Genomic DNA, 20797 nt, shown 5'->3' with positions numbered 1-20797 from the left:
ATGTTGGCATTAGTAAATGTGGCTCAGTGCTTACAAACATGTGTAAAAAGACAATTTACGAGCTGTGATAACTGTTTCTGATAAAATGAAGAGTAGACTGATATATGAAATACAGTGGGGCAAAAAAGTATTTAGTCAGCCACCGATTGTGAAAGTTCCCCCACTTAAAATGATGACAGAGGTCAGTAATTTGCACCAGAGGTACACTTCAACTGTGAGAGACAGAATGTGAAAAAAAAATCCATGAATCCACATGGTAGGATTTGTAAAGAATTTATTCGTAAATTAGGGTGGAAAATAAGTATTTGGTCACCTCAAACAAGGAAAATCTCTGGCTCTCACAGACCTGTAACGTCGTCTGTAAGAAGCTTTTCTGTCCCCCACTCGTTACCTGTATGAATGGCACCTGTTTGAACTCATCATCTGTATAAAAGACACCTGTCCACAGCCTCAAACAGTCAGACTCCAAACTCCGCCATGGCCAAGACCAAAGAGCTTTCGAAGGACACCAGGAAAAGTATTGTAGACCTGCACCAGACTGGGAAGAGTGAATCTACAATAGGCAAGCAGCTTGGTGTGAAAAATCAACTGTGGGAGCAATCATCAGAAAATGGAAGACATACAAGACCACTGATAATCTCCCTCGATCTGGGGCTCCACACAAGATCTCATCCCGTGGGGTCAAAATGATCATGAGAACGGTGAGCAAAGATCCCAGAACCACACGGGGGGACCTGGTGAATGACCTGCAGAGAGCTGGGACCAAAGTAACAAAGGTCACCATCAGTAACACACTACAACGGCAGGGAATCAAATCCCGCAGTGCCAGACGTGTTCCGCTGCTGAAGCCAGTGCATGTCCAGGCCCGTCTGAAGTTTGCCAGAGAGCACATGGATGATACAGCAGAGGATTGGGAGAATGTCATGTGGTCAGATGAAACCAAAGTAGAACTTTTTGGTATAAACTCAACTCGTCGTGTTTGGAGGAAGAAGAATACTGAGTTGCATCCCAAGAACACCATACCTACTGTGAAGCATGGGGGTGGAAACATCATGCTATGGGGCTGTTTTTCTGCCAAGGGGACAGGACGACTGATCCGTGTTAAGGACAGAATGAATGGGGCCATGTATCGTGAGATTTTGAGCCAAAACCTCCTTCCATCAGTGAGAACTTTGAAGATGAAACGAGGCTGGGTCTTCCAACATGACAATGATCCAAAACACACCGCCCGGGCAACAAAGGAGTGGCTCCGTAAGAAGCATTTGAAAGTCCTGGAGTGGCCTAGCCAGTATCCAGACCTCAACCCCATAGAAAATCTGTGGCGGGAGTTGAAAGTCCGTGTTGCTCGGCGACAGCCCCAAAACATCACTGCTCTCGAGAAGATCTGCATGGAGGAATGGGCCAAAATACCAGCTACTGTGTGTGCAAACCTGGTAAAGACCTATAGTAAACGTTTGACCTCTGTTATTGCCAACAAAGGTTATGTTACAAAGTATTGAGTTGTATTTTTGTTATTGACCAAATACTTATTTTCCACCCTGATTCACGAATAAATTCTTTACAAATCCTACCATGTGGATTCATGGATTTTTTTTTCACATTCTGTCTCTCACAGTTGAAGTGTACCTCTGGTGCAAATTACTGACCTCTGTCATCATTTTAAGTGGGGGAACTTGCACAATTGGTGGCTGACTAAATACTTTTTTGCCCCACTGTATTCCTTTATTGGGTGAGAAAATCAGACCATGTCATAACTGCTTTAAGTCATACAGAATAGATATCAGAGCCTTAAACAGGCTGACTTCTGCTAAATGGGTCAAACTGGGCAGAAAGTATACAAACACATAACATCCTTATAGAATATGATGTAACACTATAGATCAACTTACCTCAGAATATATAAAGCATATGAGCAATATGATGCAACAAACACAGCAGTGCTACTAATGCAAAAAAAACGCTGTCTCAGTGTGGACGGGAGGCCAAAACGAAGACAAAATGATGCGTTTTCAAACGAAAATGAATTAGTGTGGACGTAGCCTGAGGGAACAATGGGCTGGGAGGTCAGTTCATTTCCCATAATTATGCAAATTCTCATGACACTTAACAGCGTACAGTATGTTACTCTGTTTGTGTTGGGGGACCCGATCCTTGGGGTGGACCAATTGGGATTTGAAACCCACAGAGATGTAGTGTTTAGAAAAATGCGTCTCAAGTGCTCCGATACTCCTGACTCATACAGGAACACTACAGGTTTTCGCTTAGGCAGCAGTTGTCCTTCTCTCCTGGATTGGCTGGAGCCGTCTTTTGGCGCCTTCCCAGCTTTGACAAAAGTTCAGCTGGGATAACCATCTTTACTCAGGGCCTTCTTGTCAAGAGGGCCATTTACATGGAAAGGGAAAGACCATCTCTGAATCGAGGAAGGGGCCTAAGGGTACATCTTTCACCATCTTACAATGCTGTGATTACAGCCGTTCCCCAACTCTCTGTGAATGGTCCTCATGGCCATTGATCAGTGGTTGTTGATCAGTGGTCATGAGAATTTGCATAATTATGATGAAGGAACTGACCGCCCATTGTTCCTTCAGTCGGCTGGTTTCAGTCATTATGTACTGTTTACAAGACTGGGGACACCTGCAGTCAGCTGAGCCTGAAGAAGTCACTTGGATGAGTGACGAAACGTTTCTCCCACTGAAAACGTTACGTCCAGATGAACAGAATCAACTTTTGGAGGATTACCTAATAACTGTTCCTCAGCCTGTCCTCACGTTGGACACTTGCAGTTGTCACAGATGGAACTCAAATGTGTGATAAGCTGCAGGATTCAGACACAAGTATAACTTATAAATATATGTTCATACTCTTATTACACAATCAGAGAGAAAGAAACAGAGAGAGAGAGCAGGACAGACAAAAAGGTGACAGTCTCAGGTGTACACACTGCTGATTTGCATATATTTTAAAGTAAAGGCTTTAAAACCAAGTTGACTCTGCAAGTACTAACATCACTAATGTCACATAACTTTGCCGACATGTGGCCAATAGTAATGTTTTAAAGTTCTTCGTTGTCAAACATATGCATATAAATAAGTGGCATAATATTCAGTACTTGCTTTTAAAAGTTTATTCTTCGGCTGCCCCGTTTCAGCCATCCGCCTTTTTTTTTTTTTAAATTATCCACACTCAACGCCGCGCTATGAATTCTGGGATATGTTGGGCCACAAAGGATACACCGACCCATCCTTCAAATTTGGGGAAATGAAGGACGCATTTGGAGCAGTGATGTAATTGGCCAGCTTATGCTGCCTGTAACATCGTTCAGCATGACTGGTACTACCAAACCGGTCATGGCTACAACTGTAGCTTGCCTCCACCAGTGTATGAATGTGAGAGTGAATGAATAGTGGTATTGCAAAGCGGTATTGTAAAGTGGTATTGTTCTGTGCCCCTGTACCAGTTTCCTTTGTTAGAATTCCCACTGCCTTTGTAAATCTAGTATTTCACGTAGTTCAGTATCACTCCTGTTTGCTAAGGTTATTAAAGTCTCATGTTATTCCTCTTAGTTCAGTGTTTTCATAGTTCACAGTTGCATTATGGTCTCCCCCTTGAAAATAAAGTTCTGTTAATTACGCTCACCCGTGCCTCACTGTGTGATCTGCACTTGAGTCTGGTTGTCTGGGTTGGCCTCGGCCATGACTCTACAGCCTAGGCAATGGTACCCTTACTGCTATTAGATATCCAGATGAAATCCTTGGATCTACTGTCAGACTAGTGGGTCCTGAGTTCCTCCTGGTGCACAATAGTGCACATCTTCAAGAGTATGCAGACAGTTGATCTGCATACAGTGGGTAAAATAAGTCTTGAACAAGTCACCAATTTTCTAGGTAGATATATTTCTAACAGTGCTATTGGCATGAAATGAATTCAGTTGTGAATAAAAATCAAATAACCACTGAAGAAGATTTTATTTTACATTCTGAGTTCATCAGAATTAAATTCATCATACCAGTACCTGTTCTCCAAGTACATCTTTAGTAAATGGACCTCTTAATGTATGTATCCAAAATGAGTTTGGGCATCCCTTTCTTTTAATATTAACAGTTTAATGTTATCTGTGCTAATCGGAAATGTCTCAGATGTACCATTAATTGGCAACTGCACAAGCCATTTTCCATCAGTGCAGTCGGTAACACAGTCTCCACTGTTCCTACAATTGTTGATGAACACATTGGACTGACAAGCTACACTCATATCTGACACTTCATGTACCAATACCTTTTCTCAGGGTTAAGTTGAACTCCAGCTGCAGCCTCTGGGGCTCTTCACTATCGGCTATATTGCAATCACATATCTATACATCTTTATTGGCACCAAAATCACAATAGTCTCCTAGCTTCTACATTCTCGCCAAGGCGTTGGGAACGTTGATGGACATTTGTGAATTTTGTAATGCCTGGGCTCAAACATTTTATACGAATTATCCTTAACATATTGTTTGTCTCTTGGTCCAGTTTAGTAGCAACTCAAAAGCAGGAAAAACGTTGCCTCCAGATCGGCCATTCTGCTGGTTGAGTAAGGCCAAACAAATCAGGTTCAAATGATAGGATTCTATGGCAGCCACAAGATAAATCAGTTTATACATTCAGGTTTATGAAAACAATTTATTTCAAAATATTAATGTATATTTTATAGTAGTTTAGCATTTGATTTGTTGGTTACCTGTTGAGAATCTTTTGGCTATATTTATGTTTGCTTTCTGAAGCAAAAAGCTAAACCAAAATGCACAGTCTGTGTTCTGAGTGTTTGGTTTGTGAAAGTAGATGAGGCCTCTTTGGTCATTTCCTTTTAAAACCATACATGCACATACATACACTTGTATGATGGCACACATGCATATGTAATGTTACTGCGCTTTGGCAGGAAATAACACTGATACTGCAAAGTGGCGGCTCTTTTTAGCCCAGTGTGATTAGATTAGTGAAGAAGATGGTTTCTGCTGCCACCATTGCTGTGTTTTTGCTCTGCTGCTACTTCAGTGCTTCCTCAGGTACGGTACAAATAATCTTATTATTCTGTCTGGTTTATTTTTTAGCTCTAAAATCCAATCTTACTGATTATGATTTTATCTATCTATCTATCTATCTATCTATCTATCTATCTATCTATCTATCTATCTATCTATCTATCTATCTATCTATCTATCTATCTATCTATCTATCTATCTGTCTGTCTGTCTGTCTGTCTGTCTGTCTGTCTGTCTGTCTGTCTGTCTGTCTGTCTGTCACTGTACTATATTTTTTTCTTGTTTTTTAAATAAAAAAGTTAAGGTTTTGTAGTTCTTAAGCAATTACAAACACATAATTTGCTTTTCTAATATTATCTGATTATATCATCTGATTCCTCACCTTCTTTTCTGTTTCAAAGGCTCTCAGGATGATTGTGTTTATGCTGCGACAGGATCAAGCTTTACTGTGCCCCTTAAACATGAGTTGGAGGAGTCAGCTAACCTGAGATGGTTCAAGGACAGAACCATAATCTTTTATCGCAGAGGTAAATATGTGATCACGGGGAAAAATGATTATGTGGATTCAACTGGATCACTGAAGCTGACACGACTGACCAAAGACATGTCAGGACGATACATCCCAGAGGTTACCAATGCAGATGGACTAAATGTGGGACATTTACCAAGTGTACGTTTATGTGTATTAGGTAAGTAACAACACATTATACATATATTTATTGTGTTTGTACTTCTTCTATAACAACCAAGTGTGCTAATGTATCAGAAGCTGTTCCAGTCACACTCTGTGATTAAGTGTTTGCTTTTATTTTAAAGTTACTGTTCAGTTTTATCAATCAACAGTACTTGTTATTATCAGCATTAGTTTATATAATGTTGATATAAATTTTCTTTGCTCAGACCCCGTGAAGAAGCCCAAAGTGACGATGACGTGTATTGAGGCACAAAAAAATGTCAGTTTTAGTTGCAATATTGGTCAGGTCAGTACAATATTTACATTTTATGCTTCATATATATATATATATATATATATATATATATATATATATATATATATATATATATATATATATATATATATATATATATTACACATTTAATGTTTTATTTAAATTTACATTATTTAAATTTCATTTTGAGCATTAAGTAGCTTACTCATAATTAAACTGCTGAAGATTATGTAGACAAAGGCCTCATTTCTCATCTACTGAAACTAATTCAAGTTTTTACCTGTGCTGTCAATAAGCGTTCACTCACAAATGTTGTTTCAGCACAGTTTGAGTCTCTATGCGTCTATTACTTAATTATATAGGCTGGGGAATTAACCAGAGTGTAGGAAAAGATAAATATATTACTAAGTTTAGCCAAGTTTGGCTTTTTATGTTAGACTTACACTCAAAACCTTCAATTAATCCACACATTGAGTTTTCTCCCACAGGATGACACGATCGAATGGTTAATGAATGCTAAACGGTTGGCAGAAAAAGGGAAGACGGTGATGAGAGTAGCCAAAGACGTGGCAAACGGCCATTTCTCTTGCAATGTTTCTAACATCATCAGCTCTGAGATCAGTCTGCCTGTTCAACAAAACTGCTATAAGCCTGGTAAGTATTATGTGCTATCAAGTGCACAAATCTTCAAATGTACCTTTTTCCAAATGTTCATCAATTGAAGTCGTCATTTTATTTAACTCATATGCTAACAAGATACTTTTCTTCTCCTTTTATTTTAAAGCTTTTGCCCTGAAACACTATTTGGAATTATAAAAATATCTGCTGATTGTCAATGATTTTTTTCAGTTTAAAAGTTGTATCTTATTGTACATTATTCTCACAAAATGCTCTCTCAAAGTAACTGGGACGAAAAAGTAAAAAAACAAACAAACAAAGCAAACAGAAAAACTGTGACAAGCTAACAGTAAACAGCCAATAGCAAAGATCTATCGACAGTAATGTATAATATAAATATAGAATCACAGCACAGGCGAATTCTCCACGTCTTTCGAGCATGTCTCAGTGCAGTCCTTCATGTTTTAGTTTCTGTTACTTCTGTAGCTGTTCTGTCATCTTATTGTCTCTCTAGAAAGACTTCCAGTGTTGTGTTTGCTCAGATTTGTGGGTTTTTTTCTATTATATTTTATCTGTTTCCATTGTGTTATATTGAACTTTTATCGATTTATATTTTTGCAGCATTTTCCATTTAATCAGGGTCAAAATACTTTATTAATCCTGAGGTAATTATGTTGTAACAGTTGCTGCAAGACAATGAGAACAGTGACAGACTGAACTAAAATAATTATTACAATATATTACAAAACATAAGAAATAGCTCTAATATATACAAATATCCAGAATATTACAGAGATGAAATTTATATGGCATTTTACTCTAAACTGTAAAACTTGTTTTTTTGTGCTGTGTGCCAAAGGATGGAACTATTGCACTGTGTACTGTGCGTTCGATGGACGAGATGTACAGGGAGATATCCACGGGCAGGAATGATTTCCTGTGTTGTTAAGCGGTGCATTCGGGTAATCTCCTGTGACTGGCCAGCAGGTCAAAGAGTGCATCCAGCATTGTTCTTATCTTGGACAACAGCCGCCTCTCTGACACCACCTGAAGGGAGTCCAACTCCATCCCCACAAAATTACTGGGCTTGTGGATCAGTTTATTGAGTCATTTTGCATCTGCAACCCTCAACCTGCTGCCCCAGAACGTAACAGCACAGAGGATTGCGTGATGGGGCAGCAGGTTGAGGTTTGCAGATGCAAAAATCACTCAATAAACTGATCCGCAAGCTCAGTAATGGTGTAGTCTGTTTGATCAGGGCCACCGTAGCAATAACTTCCTAAGGTCTAAGCAAGTCATTTTTATCAGAATCAGAATCAGAATCAGAATCAGAATGGGTTTATTGCCAGATGTTGAGGTTTACAACATTAGGAAATTGCTGCGGTGCTTCAGTGCAGACAATAAGAATTAAAGTGCTATGTAGAAAGAAAGATATGTGCATGAGATATACATGAGATATATACATGAGAATAAGAATTAAGAGTGCTACGTAGAAGGATATATACATGAGTGCAGGTGGTGATCAGTGCCAAACATGAAATGATGCAGTAACACAGCGTAGGGTCATGTGTTAGTGGCGGGGACAGTCATGTGGTTATTGTTCATGTGTCCAACAGCAGAGGGGAAGAAACTGTTCTTGTGGCGAGAGGTTCTGGTGCGAATGGACCGGAGCCTCCTGCCTGAGGGGAGCAGGTCAAACAGACTGTGTCCAGGGTGAGAAGGGTCAGCTGAGATCCGAGCTGCACGCCGCAATGTCCTGGAGGTGTACAGGTCCTGCAGAGATGGGAGTCTGCAGCCAATCACCTTCTCAGCAGAGCGCACAACACGCTGCAGTCTCTGTTTGTCCCTGATAGTGGCTCCAGCGTACCACACGGTGATGGAGGAGGTGAGGATGGACTCGATGATTGCAGTGTAGAATTGCATCATCGTCCGTGTTGGCAGGTTGAATTTCTTCAGCTGCCTCAGGAAGTACATCCTCTGCTGGGCTTTCTTGATGACGGAGGTGATGGTGGGCTCCCACTTCAGGTCCTGGGTGATGGTGGTACCCAGGAAGCGGAATGAGTCCACAGAGGTGATGGGGGTGTCAGTCAGGATGATGGGGGGGAGTGGGGCTGTGTGCTTCCTGAAGTCCACAATAATCTCCACTGTCTTCTGGGCATTCAGCACCAGGTTGTTGTGGCTGCACCAAGACACCAGACGTTCAACCTCCCTCCTGTAGGCAGACTCGTCCCCGTCCGAGATGAGCCCAATGACGGTGGTGTCATCTGCGAACTTGATCCTCGATAGACAAGAATAAATTGTGTCATTTTAGTATTCTTTTTTTTTTAAATCAGAAACCAACACAAAAACAATATCATTATGTGAATATCCAGGGTGCACCACCAAGAAAAAAATAGATACGATTTTTAAAAAACATAACAATTTTAAAACTGTTTCGCCATTTTAAATTCAACTTGGAAGAAAGAATCTAAATATCAAAACATTTTTTTACCCAAATTTCTGGAGGATAAGCATTTGTGATGGCTGCAGTTACAGCCACACTGTGGTAATATCTGTCAAACATGAGTGTTACAGAGGCTTACACATAACACTACACTCACATTTTTCTTTTATTAAATATAGGATTTAATTTACAGGGTAATAAAGAATTGGTTTTGGTTTAAATGTATTTACTTATACAATCACATAATACTGTATTCTAAAATAAGTGCGCACATTTTAGTTTACATTGTTATGTATGTATGATTTAATCTCTGTTTTCTGAGTGGCTGCTGCTCCCATTACCTTGGTTGATGAGCTAACATCAAACACGGGAAAGGGGGTGGAGCAAGCCTATATGGAGACCTGCAAATTTGGTCACACCACAATTCTGGATCATGGGGTTAATAAAAAAACCTTTTTTGACTTTAACCTCTGCCGGAGTTCCATCTCAGCATTAACCTGAACTCCTAAGCAGGTTCATACTGTATATGGAAAGATATCAAAAAGCTGAGGTAAACATGCTCTTTGCTTGCAGTGTTTCTGTAATCAGCCAGTTTATCACAAATGCTTAAAGCCTTGTGAATATTATGTGCTATCAACTGTCTGTTGATGGCTGAAATGACCATTTTATCATAAACATCTACAAATACATTTTTCTTCTTGTATTATTTTGAAGTTTTCCCTGATGTATGTGACACTGACGTCTGTATTCCAGTGCGCAGTGGAGCAGGTATGTTATGTTACAGTTATGCTGAAATAAAACACAAATTCACTGTTTTTTACATGCATAGTTCACTGTTGTTTTTGTCTTTCCCCATCAGGTATTCTTCTGTTGGTGATCCTCACTGCCATTGTTTGCTGTACTCATAAAAAAGCAAAAGTCATAAAGGGTAAGATTATTATTATTATTATTATTATTATTATTATTATTATTATTATTATTATTATTATTGTTACAAGCAAACTCCAGCCTGTGGCACTTTGCATGAAAACACAGGCATGTTTGTCAATTTATTGTGTTATTGTAATCTCCATTATTACAGTGCATATAGTGAGATGGCAAAAAAGGCTTTAAAACATATTTATTGTTCTTCTTCTGCCACCGAGGGGGAATCGCTACCTTATCTAGGAGGAGGTGTTTGTGTTTCTCAGGGATCCCAAGGGCTACATTGTCTTTTGCTTTTGCCCGCTGGTATGGTCTTCCATGGCAAATTGGTCCTGTGTGAGGAACCAGACAAAGAGTAATTCAAAAGCCCCTGTCAGTCGAAGATCCAGGGAGCAGTTCACCCTCCCCAGAATAGGGTTACCGGGGCCCTGCCCTGGAGCCAGGCGCAGAGAGAGTGCCTGAAGGCGAGCGCCTGGTGGCCTTAGTCCATGGGGACCCTCCTGTAGGCTACACCACCTGCAGGAGGCACCGTAGAGAAGTGTGTACTGGGTGGCAGTGTGTGCAAACCACAGTTTGTCCATAACAAACACCATGTTTGAACATGAGGGTCTCCATAAGTGGACGTGGCACCAGGACACCTAGGCCACAGATTGATGATCTATAAATCCATGATTTATTTGCATCATCAGACTGCAGCCATATGTTTTGGACACTCAGGTAAAGAGGGGTGGTGAGCTGTCACCTGATCACCATGTATTGGTAAGTCGGATCAGATGGTGGAGGAGTTGCTGGACAGACCTAGGATGCTTAAACGTATAGTGAGGGTGCGCTGGTTGATGGCCTCCAGCTCACACTGAAGCAGTTTGCAGCTCAGTGTGAAGCGGCAGAAATGAGAATCAGCACCTCCAAGTCTGAGGCCATGGTCCTCAGCCGGAAAAGGGTGGAGTGCCAACTCCGGGACAGGGACGACTTACTGCCCCAGCTGGAGGAGTTTAAGTATCTCAGGGTCTTGCAAAAACACTCTTTCCTATTGGTGGAAAAATGTACCACTTCGACCAATCAAAATATGATATGGCAACATGGCATTTGGTTGTTTAGGAAGAGGGGGAAGTTTTAGGAGCTACAGCTTTACAATGTACAATTCATATATGCATTTCAAGCTACAAAAATGATTTGTTACTTTTTGTGTTTGTTACAGTAAAAAATATAACCTTTTTCAACTCTGATTTTATGTTTTTGTCTGATTTTAGATTGTGCATTAATTATGTTAATACAGCATGTCAAAATGAAAACATAATTGTAAATCCAGACATGTAAGATTGTGCTGAAAAGATTGATACCAAACAAGGCAAGATAAATACTTTTTAAAGGTGAAATGTGGAGGTAAAATCAAAAGTAGTCAAAAACAGCCATTATAGCCTGGACCCCAGAGGGTTAAACATTTTTTAAAGTACCACAATAGTTACTTTTCCTAGTAATTAGTTACTTTTATAATATTGTAACTCAGTTACTAACTTATTTACTTTTTTGAAGAAGTAACTATTAAATATAACTGATTACTTTTTAAAAGTAACTTGCCCAACACTGCACAAAGCAATCCAAATTCACAAACCCTGCAAACACCACCACAGTGTCCATTCTCTGCACTATGCTCATTCAAATTAAAAAATTTTGTATTTTTTTGTAGCTGACCAAATACTATCAAACCTATGGTGCTATTCATAGCAGAATTTGCTTTTTACCTAAAATACTGAGCTATGGCTTTAATTCTGCAAGTCTGACATGTAATCTGTGCTTGTGTTAACAGATAAGGATGAGCTTCCACTGAAACAGCAACATCATCATCAGAAGCAGCCGGTTGGTAGCGTCCCGGAGCCTGACATCTGTGCAGACTGTGGTCTGGAGGGAGACAACAGGATATAATGTAATCATTATTCAGACAACAAGCTGTTAATACCTCTACTTTTTTCCTCTAGACCAGTTCATCTTGGCTGTTAGACCCTTCAAGACTTCAATGACTTATGTAATCTTTCTGGCATTTTTTTTCTTTCTGTCTGATTCAAAGATTCCCAGGATGTTTTTGACCTGTATGGTGCAACAGGTAGTATCTTTATTGTTTGTCTGAAACCAAGCTGGGCAAAAAATTGACCTTAAAATGGAAACACAATGATGAGAAAGTCTTTTCACAAAGAAAAGTGAAGGACATGGCATATCCAAACCAACAAGCCTGAAGACAAACAACTTGAGAAACGTTGTTTCAATGAATATGGAAAATTAGAAAAACAAAATGATCTTTATTTGTTGTGGGTAGCTAACAACAGAGTAGATTTATTGTGGTTATATGTTTTGATTTTTAATCTACTCATTAAAAACTGCTACATCTGTGATGCATCAAAAGCTGTCATAAGCACCTTTGTCATCAGTCTTTATTTAATGCATCATCAGCAATTCTTCATATAATATAATATTAATGTATAAACATTATATAGTCATAATACAATCTCAGGTTATGTGCAGACAGTGTTGGGGAGGTTACTTTTAAAATGTATTCCACTACAGATTACAGAATACATGCCCCAAAATGTATTTTGTAATGTATTCTGTTACGTTACTCAATGAGAGTAACGTATTCTGAATACTTTGGATTACTTAATATATTATCATGCTTTTTACAACTACATGAATGTACTATTGCTGTGTGATTTATTACTATTACTGCAGGTTACTCGCCATACCAATACCAACTAGATTTTTAATTCTTAATATAAATGAGTAACAGTAGGTGCACATTAGGTAAAGCTGCACTTTTTGCAGTGATCTCATATAGAAAACTATTCTGCGCGAATATAAACCAGGTTCGTGGCTCCGAACCGTAGTAAAGAGACCTCTGGCTAATACGTTGGGTTCCGTGTTGGGCTCGTAGCCGAAAACTAGCTTTTCTTTGTTGTCTGGATCAACTTTGCTAGCGGGAGCCAGAGAAAAGCTGCTCTAACTGAACTTATTGTTTTGGAGAAAAACATGAACACAGTGTACAGTTGCGTGTTAGCAGCTTACTTACAACTGGGCTACATTCAGCTTACCCATGAGGCTACATTCGTTAGGGCGATGCCTGTAACACTTTGCCTATTGCCTTCATATTAAATAATTTTTTTAATAATCAATTTTATAAATATTTCTTCAAGTCATTATGTGGGCTGTAGGTGACATGGGCCACGAGATTGAGACACAGGCATTTGAGCCTCTTAATGCGAGTTTTGTTTGGGTTTCCACCGACGTGGAATTACCAAAAATAGAGAGGGGACAGCCGAACATATGAAACAGGAAAACACAGCCGTGCACTCCCTTTATTTCAGCAAAGTAACTGTATTCTGAATAACACCTTTTTAAATGGTAACTGTAACGGAATACAGTTACTCATATTTTGTATTTTAAATACAATACATGTATTACGTTACTCCCCAACACTGTGTGCAGAACTCTGTAGTGATGAAGAATTGCACAGGAAATTCAGAAGCCACGTTTAGCCCTTTGCACACATACTGGTCACTACAGTGGACAGCTATTCAAAGGCTGTGTGCTTGTATTTGTGTCAGTGTTGATGGTATACTTGCACATAAACCACTACACTGGGCACTGATGTGTCTATACCCTGCCACCCACTGGTCGTTTGATGTTACTATAGATGTATAGTAGCCTATGATACACCTTGGTAGATTCTATGTGCAATAATTCTCATATGCAATATTACTTCTTGTCAATCCCTATATATAGATATATTTTCAATACACGTGTCCATATTTATGTTTCCAGATTGTTTGTATAGTGCACTTTCTATACTGTGCTCTTTGTGCAGTTTTCATTTTTGCTGCTTTTGTCTTGCACTGTCCACTTTTCTGCAATAACAATGCAGATTTTCCACTTGTGGGACAAATAAATACAGATTTGCTGCGTGTGTGTGTGTGTGTGTGTGTGTGTGTGTGTGTGTGTGTGTGTGTGTGTGTGTGTGTGTGTGTGTGTGTGTGTGTGTGTGTGCGCGTGCAACATTGGCATTTGTTTACTCAGATCCAAGGCAGGCCAAACCTCTGTGTTACAACCTACAGAAATTCCTGCCGTATACAAAAGACACACATTCGCAAAATATGGGTGCACAAGTCTGTTTTATTTCAAAGTGTTTCAAACTTTACAGCGTTTGCAGACCCAGTGTCCATCATCCCTGCATTTGGCACAGGTGAATTTGTGACATGTTGCACAGGTAAACCTGCTGCGATTTCTGTTGCAGCTCTCTTGCACCTGGCACTGCGTTGTCTTTACAGCCGCAGCAGCTGCAGCAGCTTCAGCAGCCTGCCTCTGTGCTAATATTTCCTTGTGCTGCCTGAATCGGCACAAATTGTACAAAATGTAGGCATTCACCGCCGCCAGGTCCAGCATATTGTAGAAAACTGCTACTGGCCACCTGCGTGTTGCTGCTCTTATGAAATACATCCGCACCATTTGGTCCAACACGTCTACACCACACTGTAAAAGCAGAGAGAGAGAGTCATGAGTATGTGTGCTTTTTTTCTATAGGCCTATATAGCACACATCAGAAGACATTGTAGCACTGGTGTAAAATTATACACACATTCACATACCTTCATGTGGTTATAGTCTGTTATTGTGTTGGGTTTCCTCTTTCTGCCGTCACCGATCGTCACGTCTTGGTGCATGGAAATTAGAACACACACAGTCTTGTGTTTTTTTTGGGGGGGGTTTAGGTGCATAAATTGTCAAGGAGACACTGCCGCTTTTAAACACGGAAGTGGAGAGTACCTCTCACTGTGCAGTGTCTTTTTCAAATTGAGGAAGTTCACGCCGGACTTTATACACTGTGCCCAGTATTGTTTTTTTGCACTGCAACAGTCTGTGCAACAGTGAAGTAAAGAAATTGACCGTTGTGACATTTCTCCCATCATCCAAAAACGGCTCCATCAGTTTCATGACCACGTTCTCTGCCAGCCTCTCTCCCTTCTGACAACTGGGGTCCTTTCCCAAGTAAGGAGATGCACTGCAGACATATTTGGTCTCCAAGTCAGTGGCCATCCAGAACTTGATCCAAAAGTTGTCTGGATTGGTTGCCGTGTACTGTGTGAATGGGGAATGCAATGCCACTCCTACACATACACAGTGTTGGGGAGTAACGGAATACATGTACCGCCGTTACGTATTTAAAATACAAAATATGAGTAACTGTATTCCGTTACAATTACTGTTTAAAAAGGTGGTATTTAGAATACAGTTACTTTGTTGAAATAAATGGATTACACTGCGGTATTTTCCTGTTTCATATTGTCGCGGGTCAGGACTGTTTGGGTTTTGTTTGACAGCTACGTTCTGTTGTTCCAGGCGGCAGCGTTACGGTTGCCATGGTTACAGGGTGACGCGCTCTCTCTGCGTGTTTCCTGGGTGAGAGAGCGCCTTTTTGTTGTTGTTGTTGTGCTAAGCTAATAGGCAGAATGCTACAGGTATAGCCCTAAAGGATGTAGCCTCATGGGCAGTGTAGTCCGTGCTGCAGGGAGAATGGACTGCCATAAACGTTATGTGTCTGTGAGCGCGAGAAGGGAGAAAAAGGAAAAGTACGAGTTGTCATCGAGCAGAAACGGGAGCTGGAAGCATGTAAATATAATAATAACCACTGCAGCCAAAAAGAGTGCCTGACGAGCCCAGTTCTAAGTAAGCTATTAAGACTCGACTGTACACCGTGTTCGTGTTTTCCTCCGAAACAATAAGTTTCGTTGGAGCAGCCTTTCAACGCCTCTCTCTGTCTCTCATTAGCAAACTTGACCCAGACAACAAAGTAAAGTTATTTTTCGGCTATGAGCCCGACACAGAACCCGACGTTTGAGCCGCGGACCTTCAGTAATAGTAATAAATCACATTCATGTAGCTGTAAACAGCATGATAATATGTTAAGTAATCCAAAGTATTCAGAATACGTTACTCTCATTGAGTAACGTAACAGAATACATTACAAAATACATTTTGGGGCATGTAATCTGTAATCTGTAGTGGAATACATTTTAAAAGTAACCTTCCCAACACTGCACATACACAGTCACAATGGAACAATAGAAGATCTGTGCTGAGAGTCAAGGAACTCCACTGCTGAATGCAGGAACGATGTATATTGTGAATGTGTGTCTTTCATATTTGCAGGTTAGTCAGTGTGTGGGATATTTTGTAGAGATACGGCAGGCATTTCTGAAGATTGTAACACAGAGGTTTGGCCTGCCTTGGATCTGAGCTACTCTGGGTAAACAAATGCAAATGTGCCAGGCCTCACCGATAATGGGTGGTTTGCACAACAAAAGCAGGTGGAGAAATGAGCTGAGGACCTGTGAAAATCTCAGCAGGGGGTGAATAACACCTCGGGACTTGCACCAGAAAATAAAAAGTCAGTAATTCTAGTAGGTGTTGGGTTCAGAGAAGTTACGCAAATTTGCGCAGGTTTAGTAAATCTAGTGTTATTGTGTTTAAATACTGAAAGTACGATTAATAACTTTTAATTGTACTTCCCTAACAAGATAATGAAATTAATGTTAAAACAGTAACTGATCATTTGTTGCAGTTTTAGAGTGACAAAAAGTGCGAAGGATGATTACTAGGGATGGGTATTGATAAGATTTTCACGATTCCGATTCCATTTTCGATTCTGTTTAACGATTCGATTCTTTATCTATTCTCTTATCGATCCTTATTTTTAAAAAAGGAGAACACTAAGGTCGATTAGCTTAGAACTTTGTTTTATATCGTCTCTTTGAACAAGATAGAAATTTAGAAGTAACATGGCCTTACAAACCCAACAGTGAGATCTTAAGAGATCCACAGCCTACGGCTCTTCAATGGGGTGTCACAGGGACCCCAGGAAAAAAAAAATTGTAAATGTAAAATAATAAAATAAATATTCTTCCGTAGCAATTAGACAAGAATATCCAGTAATGTCCCTGCCTACAATTAAACACATTCACTTACCATAAATCGGGGGCATCTGCTGTGGCAAGTGGGTGTGGCAGCAGCTTGCTTGCACCCATTTGCTACTCTCGTCTGATCTCGGAAGCTAAGCAGGGTCAGTCCTGGTCAGTACTTCAATGGGAGACCGCCTGGGAATACCAGGTGCTGTAAGCTTTTGCACTTCACACAAACTGCAGAGGGCGCTGCTGCTCACTCCCTCCATCAATAATAATAAACACTATTCTTCATGATAAACGGTCAGACAATAAAAACGCTGATTTATCCAAAAAAAATTTAATAGTTATAGTTAATAGCAATATTAATATTAATTTCCCTCGGGATGAATAAAGTATTCTGATTCTGATTCTGATTCTGAAAAAAAGACCTGTCAGCAGATTTGGGCTGTAATTAACAAACAAAAACAAAAAACATTTTCTGCATAGACATCCAAACAGGAGTACTTTCAACGTAGCACTCTTAATTCTTATTCTCATGTATATATCTCATGTATATCTCATGCACATATCTTCCCACGTAGCACTTTTAATTCTTATCCCTACTCTTATTTTTTTCCATGTCTATTTAAGTGCTATTTATGACACTATGTTTGCACTGAAGCACCGCAGCAATTTCCTAATGTTGTAAACCTGCTCAACATTTGGCAATAAACCCCATTCTGATTCTGATTCTGATTAAAAATTTCAGTGACAACATGATGCAGAGTTTGAGCTCTGACTCAGGTTCATCTTATCTCAATAACCCATTGATCTTGCTTCATGGGACACCCCGAATCTCCTGAAATTAACAATGCATACTTTATTTGCCACATTACACTCACAGAGGTGTTTATTCTCACTTATTTGAAATAAAATACACTTTTAATTTTATACATGATGGGATATTCAGTTTCTTCTTCAGTTTTATTTCATTTTACTTTCCTTAGAAATCAATGAGTAAAAAAACAACAACAAAAACCCCAGCAATGTTTTTCATTTAGTTTAATGTTGAATGTTAATTTAATGTTGAACTGTGAGGGAGCACAGGACAGGATGCTGTAGCAGTAACAAGAAAAATCAGTTTGTATTGTCAGGTTTTAAGAAGAAGTCATTTCAGAAAAACATACATTTATATTTTATGTCTAAATTATTCATAACCACCCAAATTAGGACAGTTTGTACTTGAGTTTTTGGTTACTTCTTGAACATCTCTAACTGGAGATTATATTTAAATATATTTGTTGAAGCAAGAAAACCTAAAAAGCATTTTGTTTTAAGTGTCACATTTGCTTTGTTTTTTATCTATGAAAGCAGACAAGGCCTCTTCTCTGCAAAGCCATACATGTGCACTCACATAAACATGTGATCGGTGGCGGTTTTTGATATGGGTGACATGGGCCATTGTCCTCTAAACACAGTTCATTTACACATGAACTGTGTTTAGAGAAACGGGAGTGTTTTCCCAGGGCACCACAGGCTAGGACTGCCCCTGCATGTGATGATACCATGCTCTGACAGGAAACTAAAATGGAAAGCAGCTATTAGTTGAATGTGATGGCAACAGTGAAGAAGATGGCTTCTGCTGCCACCATCGCTGTGTTTCTGCTCTGCTGCCTCGTCACTGCCTCCACAGGTACGCTACACTTCATCTCTGTATGCTGTCAGGTGTATTTTTTTGTATTTGAAGGAGTTTTAAATGAGTGTAGATGTAGTGAGTAAATGAGTAGATTAGATAAAACATAATTAAAAAAAACGTATGAACATTATATTTAAAAATGTCAACAATCATTCACCCTAAAGAGATCCAACAAATAAACTGTAGTAATACTGAATGAAAGTGTTAATAATTGGACTAAATGAGTAAATCTACTTACTGCAAATATCAGACTGCCTTATCATAGTTCTTGTGATTACAGTCCCTTGTTTCCATGTCAAGTAAAAACATTGATGAACAGTTCTATGCAATCTTCACGTGATGTAGTGTTGTCTGTCATCGCTGATGCCTTTTTAACTGTTTTCTTTGTTGAAATGTGCAATTACATTTTTATGGCACTGAAGTTGTTAATTTTTTTTTCTTTTTTTTGTTGCCCGTCCCATTTGGCTCTTTTGCCGTCAGAATTATTGTCTAAAGGCGAAGAAAGTTGCCCAACGGATTTACTTTACCAAATGGACCATCCCAGCCTTGCCGTATTGGTCTATTTGATTTACCTTTTATTGTTTATTTTATTTATTTTCACTTGCTAAATACGGGACAGACTTGACTGGGGAAAAGAAAGGGGAGAAAGAAAGAGGGAAAGAAAAACAGCCGGGAAGAGGGACGGGGATAAAGGGCAAAAAACAAAAACCAACAAAACAAGCAGACAAAAAATACAAATATCAATCATCTGGATCACCTGTTGAGAAAGAAAAAAGAGAAAACAAGCAGAAGAAAAAGAGAGCAACATAATAAACAACATCACAATGATCTATGGCAGGGGTGTCAAACTCAAATACACAGTGGGCCAAAATTCAAAACTGGAACAAGGTCGCGGGCTAACATTAATATTTATTGAGAAAAAAAATCTTCCTCCAGATTTAAGAATGAATCTCTTCTTATGGACTCAAACAAGTTTTTCTGAAAAACTGAATATGGAACAAGCAAAGTTTAATACTAAACAATATGTATATTAGTTGTATAATACCAGTAGGCCAGCTCTAATAATAATTTGGTATGGCTTAGCGGGCCAAATGTAATTAGGCTGCGGGCCAAATTTGGCCCGCGGGCCAGAGTTTGACACCTATGATCTATGGGAATGTAACAGTAAATACTAAATATTAAACATTATTCTGCAGCACATAAGATCAACAGAACACAGTGTGCTTTGAGGTAGGAGCCAAAAAGGGTGTAGTTTGTGTGTGTGAGCACCCGTGTGTACACCTGTGAGCATGGACGCGCTTGTTTTTAAAAGATTCCTTCATGTAATGATCTGCTAGAGGGTGTGGGGGGGCCACAGCCCCGTCCACCAGGGCATGAAGCAGGTATGGAGGAGATCCAGACTTCCAGAGGCCCCCAGAACACAAGAGACCAAGGAAGACCAACAGAGGGGCAGCCGCGCCACTGTCCCAGAAAGAGCTGAGGAGAGCCCCAGATGAGGGGTCACTCAGCAGCCGCGGAGCAGAAGCCAGGGGGAGTTGCAGTGACGTGCATTGTTGTAAGAGCCTTCTCTTCTCTTGCTTCATTCCTGTCTGTACAAGTCCCACTTGTACACTCAAACTGTGGAGGGCGCTGCTGTTCATGTTTATGCTGTCTGTTGACATGTTTGTCTCTATTTCTATTTGCTTCTGAAAATGTCAATATCGGAATAAGTGACAAAACAAATACAGAACAAGGGGAGATGAAGTCTTTTTTTTTTTTTGTACAAAACTGCTCTTTACCGGATAATCTGGCAGAGATAATCCTTTACAGGACAGTTTCATCTTGTAATCAGAAGGTTGCCGGTTCGAGCCCCGGCTCCGACAGTCTCGGTCGTTGTGTCCCTGGGCAAGACACTGCCTACTGGTGGTGGTCAGAGGGCCCGGTGGCGCCAGTGTCCAGCAGCCTCGCCTCTGTCAGTGCGCCCCAGGGCGGCTGTGGCTACAATGTAGCTTGCCATCACCAGTGTGTGAATGGGTGGATGACTGAATGTGTGAAGCGCTTCGGGGTCCTTAGGGACTACGTAAAGCGTTATACAAACACAGGCCATTTACCATTTAAAACCTGTTTCTGTAACTGCAGACCTGGCATCACAAAGGACTGAGACCCTTTCCAGGGCTTCCCCAGAGGCTGAGCAACCTACCTCAGCTGACTCTGGAGGCTAAGCAGCTGGTGCAGTTTGTT

At 40.0% G+C, this 20797-nt stretch overlaps 1 protein-coding gene across 1 annotated transcript; it reads left to right on the top strand.

Annotated features, from left to right (window-relative positions):
* Positions 1-4986: 4986 nt before the first annotated feature.
* On the top strand, positions 4987-12258 carry LOC308394488 (uncharacterized protein; the record flags this gene model as incomplete). Its single annotated transcript, XM_080878845.1, has 7 exons — positions 4987-5047; positions 5425-5712; positions 5924-6003; positions 6462-6627; positions 9749-9802; positions 9894-9962; positions 11766-12258. The coding sequence occupies 7 exons, from the start codon at positions 4987-4989 to the stop codon at positions 11879-11881; spliced, it is 834 nt and encodes a 277-aa protein (XP_080734971.1). The 3' UTR covers positions 11882-12258.
* Positions 12259-20797: the final 8539 nt, after the last annotated feature.

The sequence above is a fragment of the Rhamphochromis sp. 'chilingali' genome (assembly GCF_963969265.1).
Source record: "Rhamphochromis sp. 'chilingali' genome assembly, chromosome: 3".
Classification (NCBI taxonomy): Eukaryota; Metazoa; Chordata; class Actinopteri; order Cichliformes; family Cichlidae; genus Rhamphochromis; species Rhamphochromis sp. 'chilingali'.
This window is presented reverse-complemented; position numbering and strand designations above follow the sequence as displayed.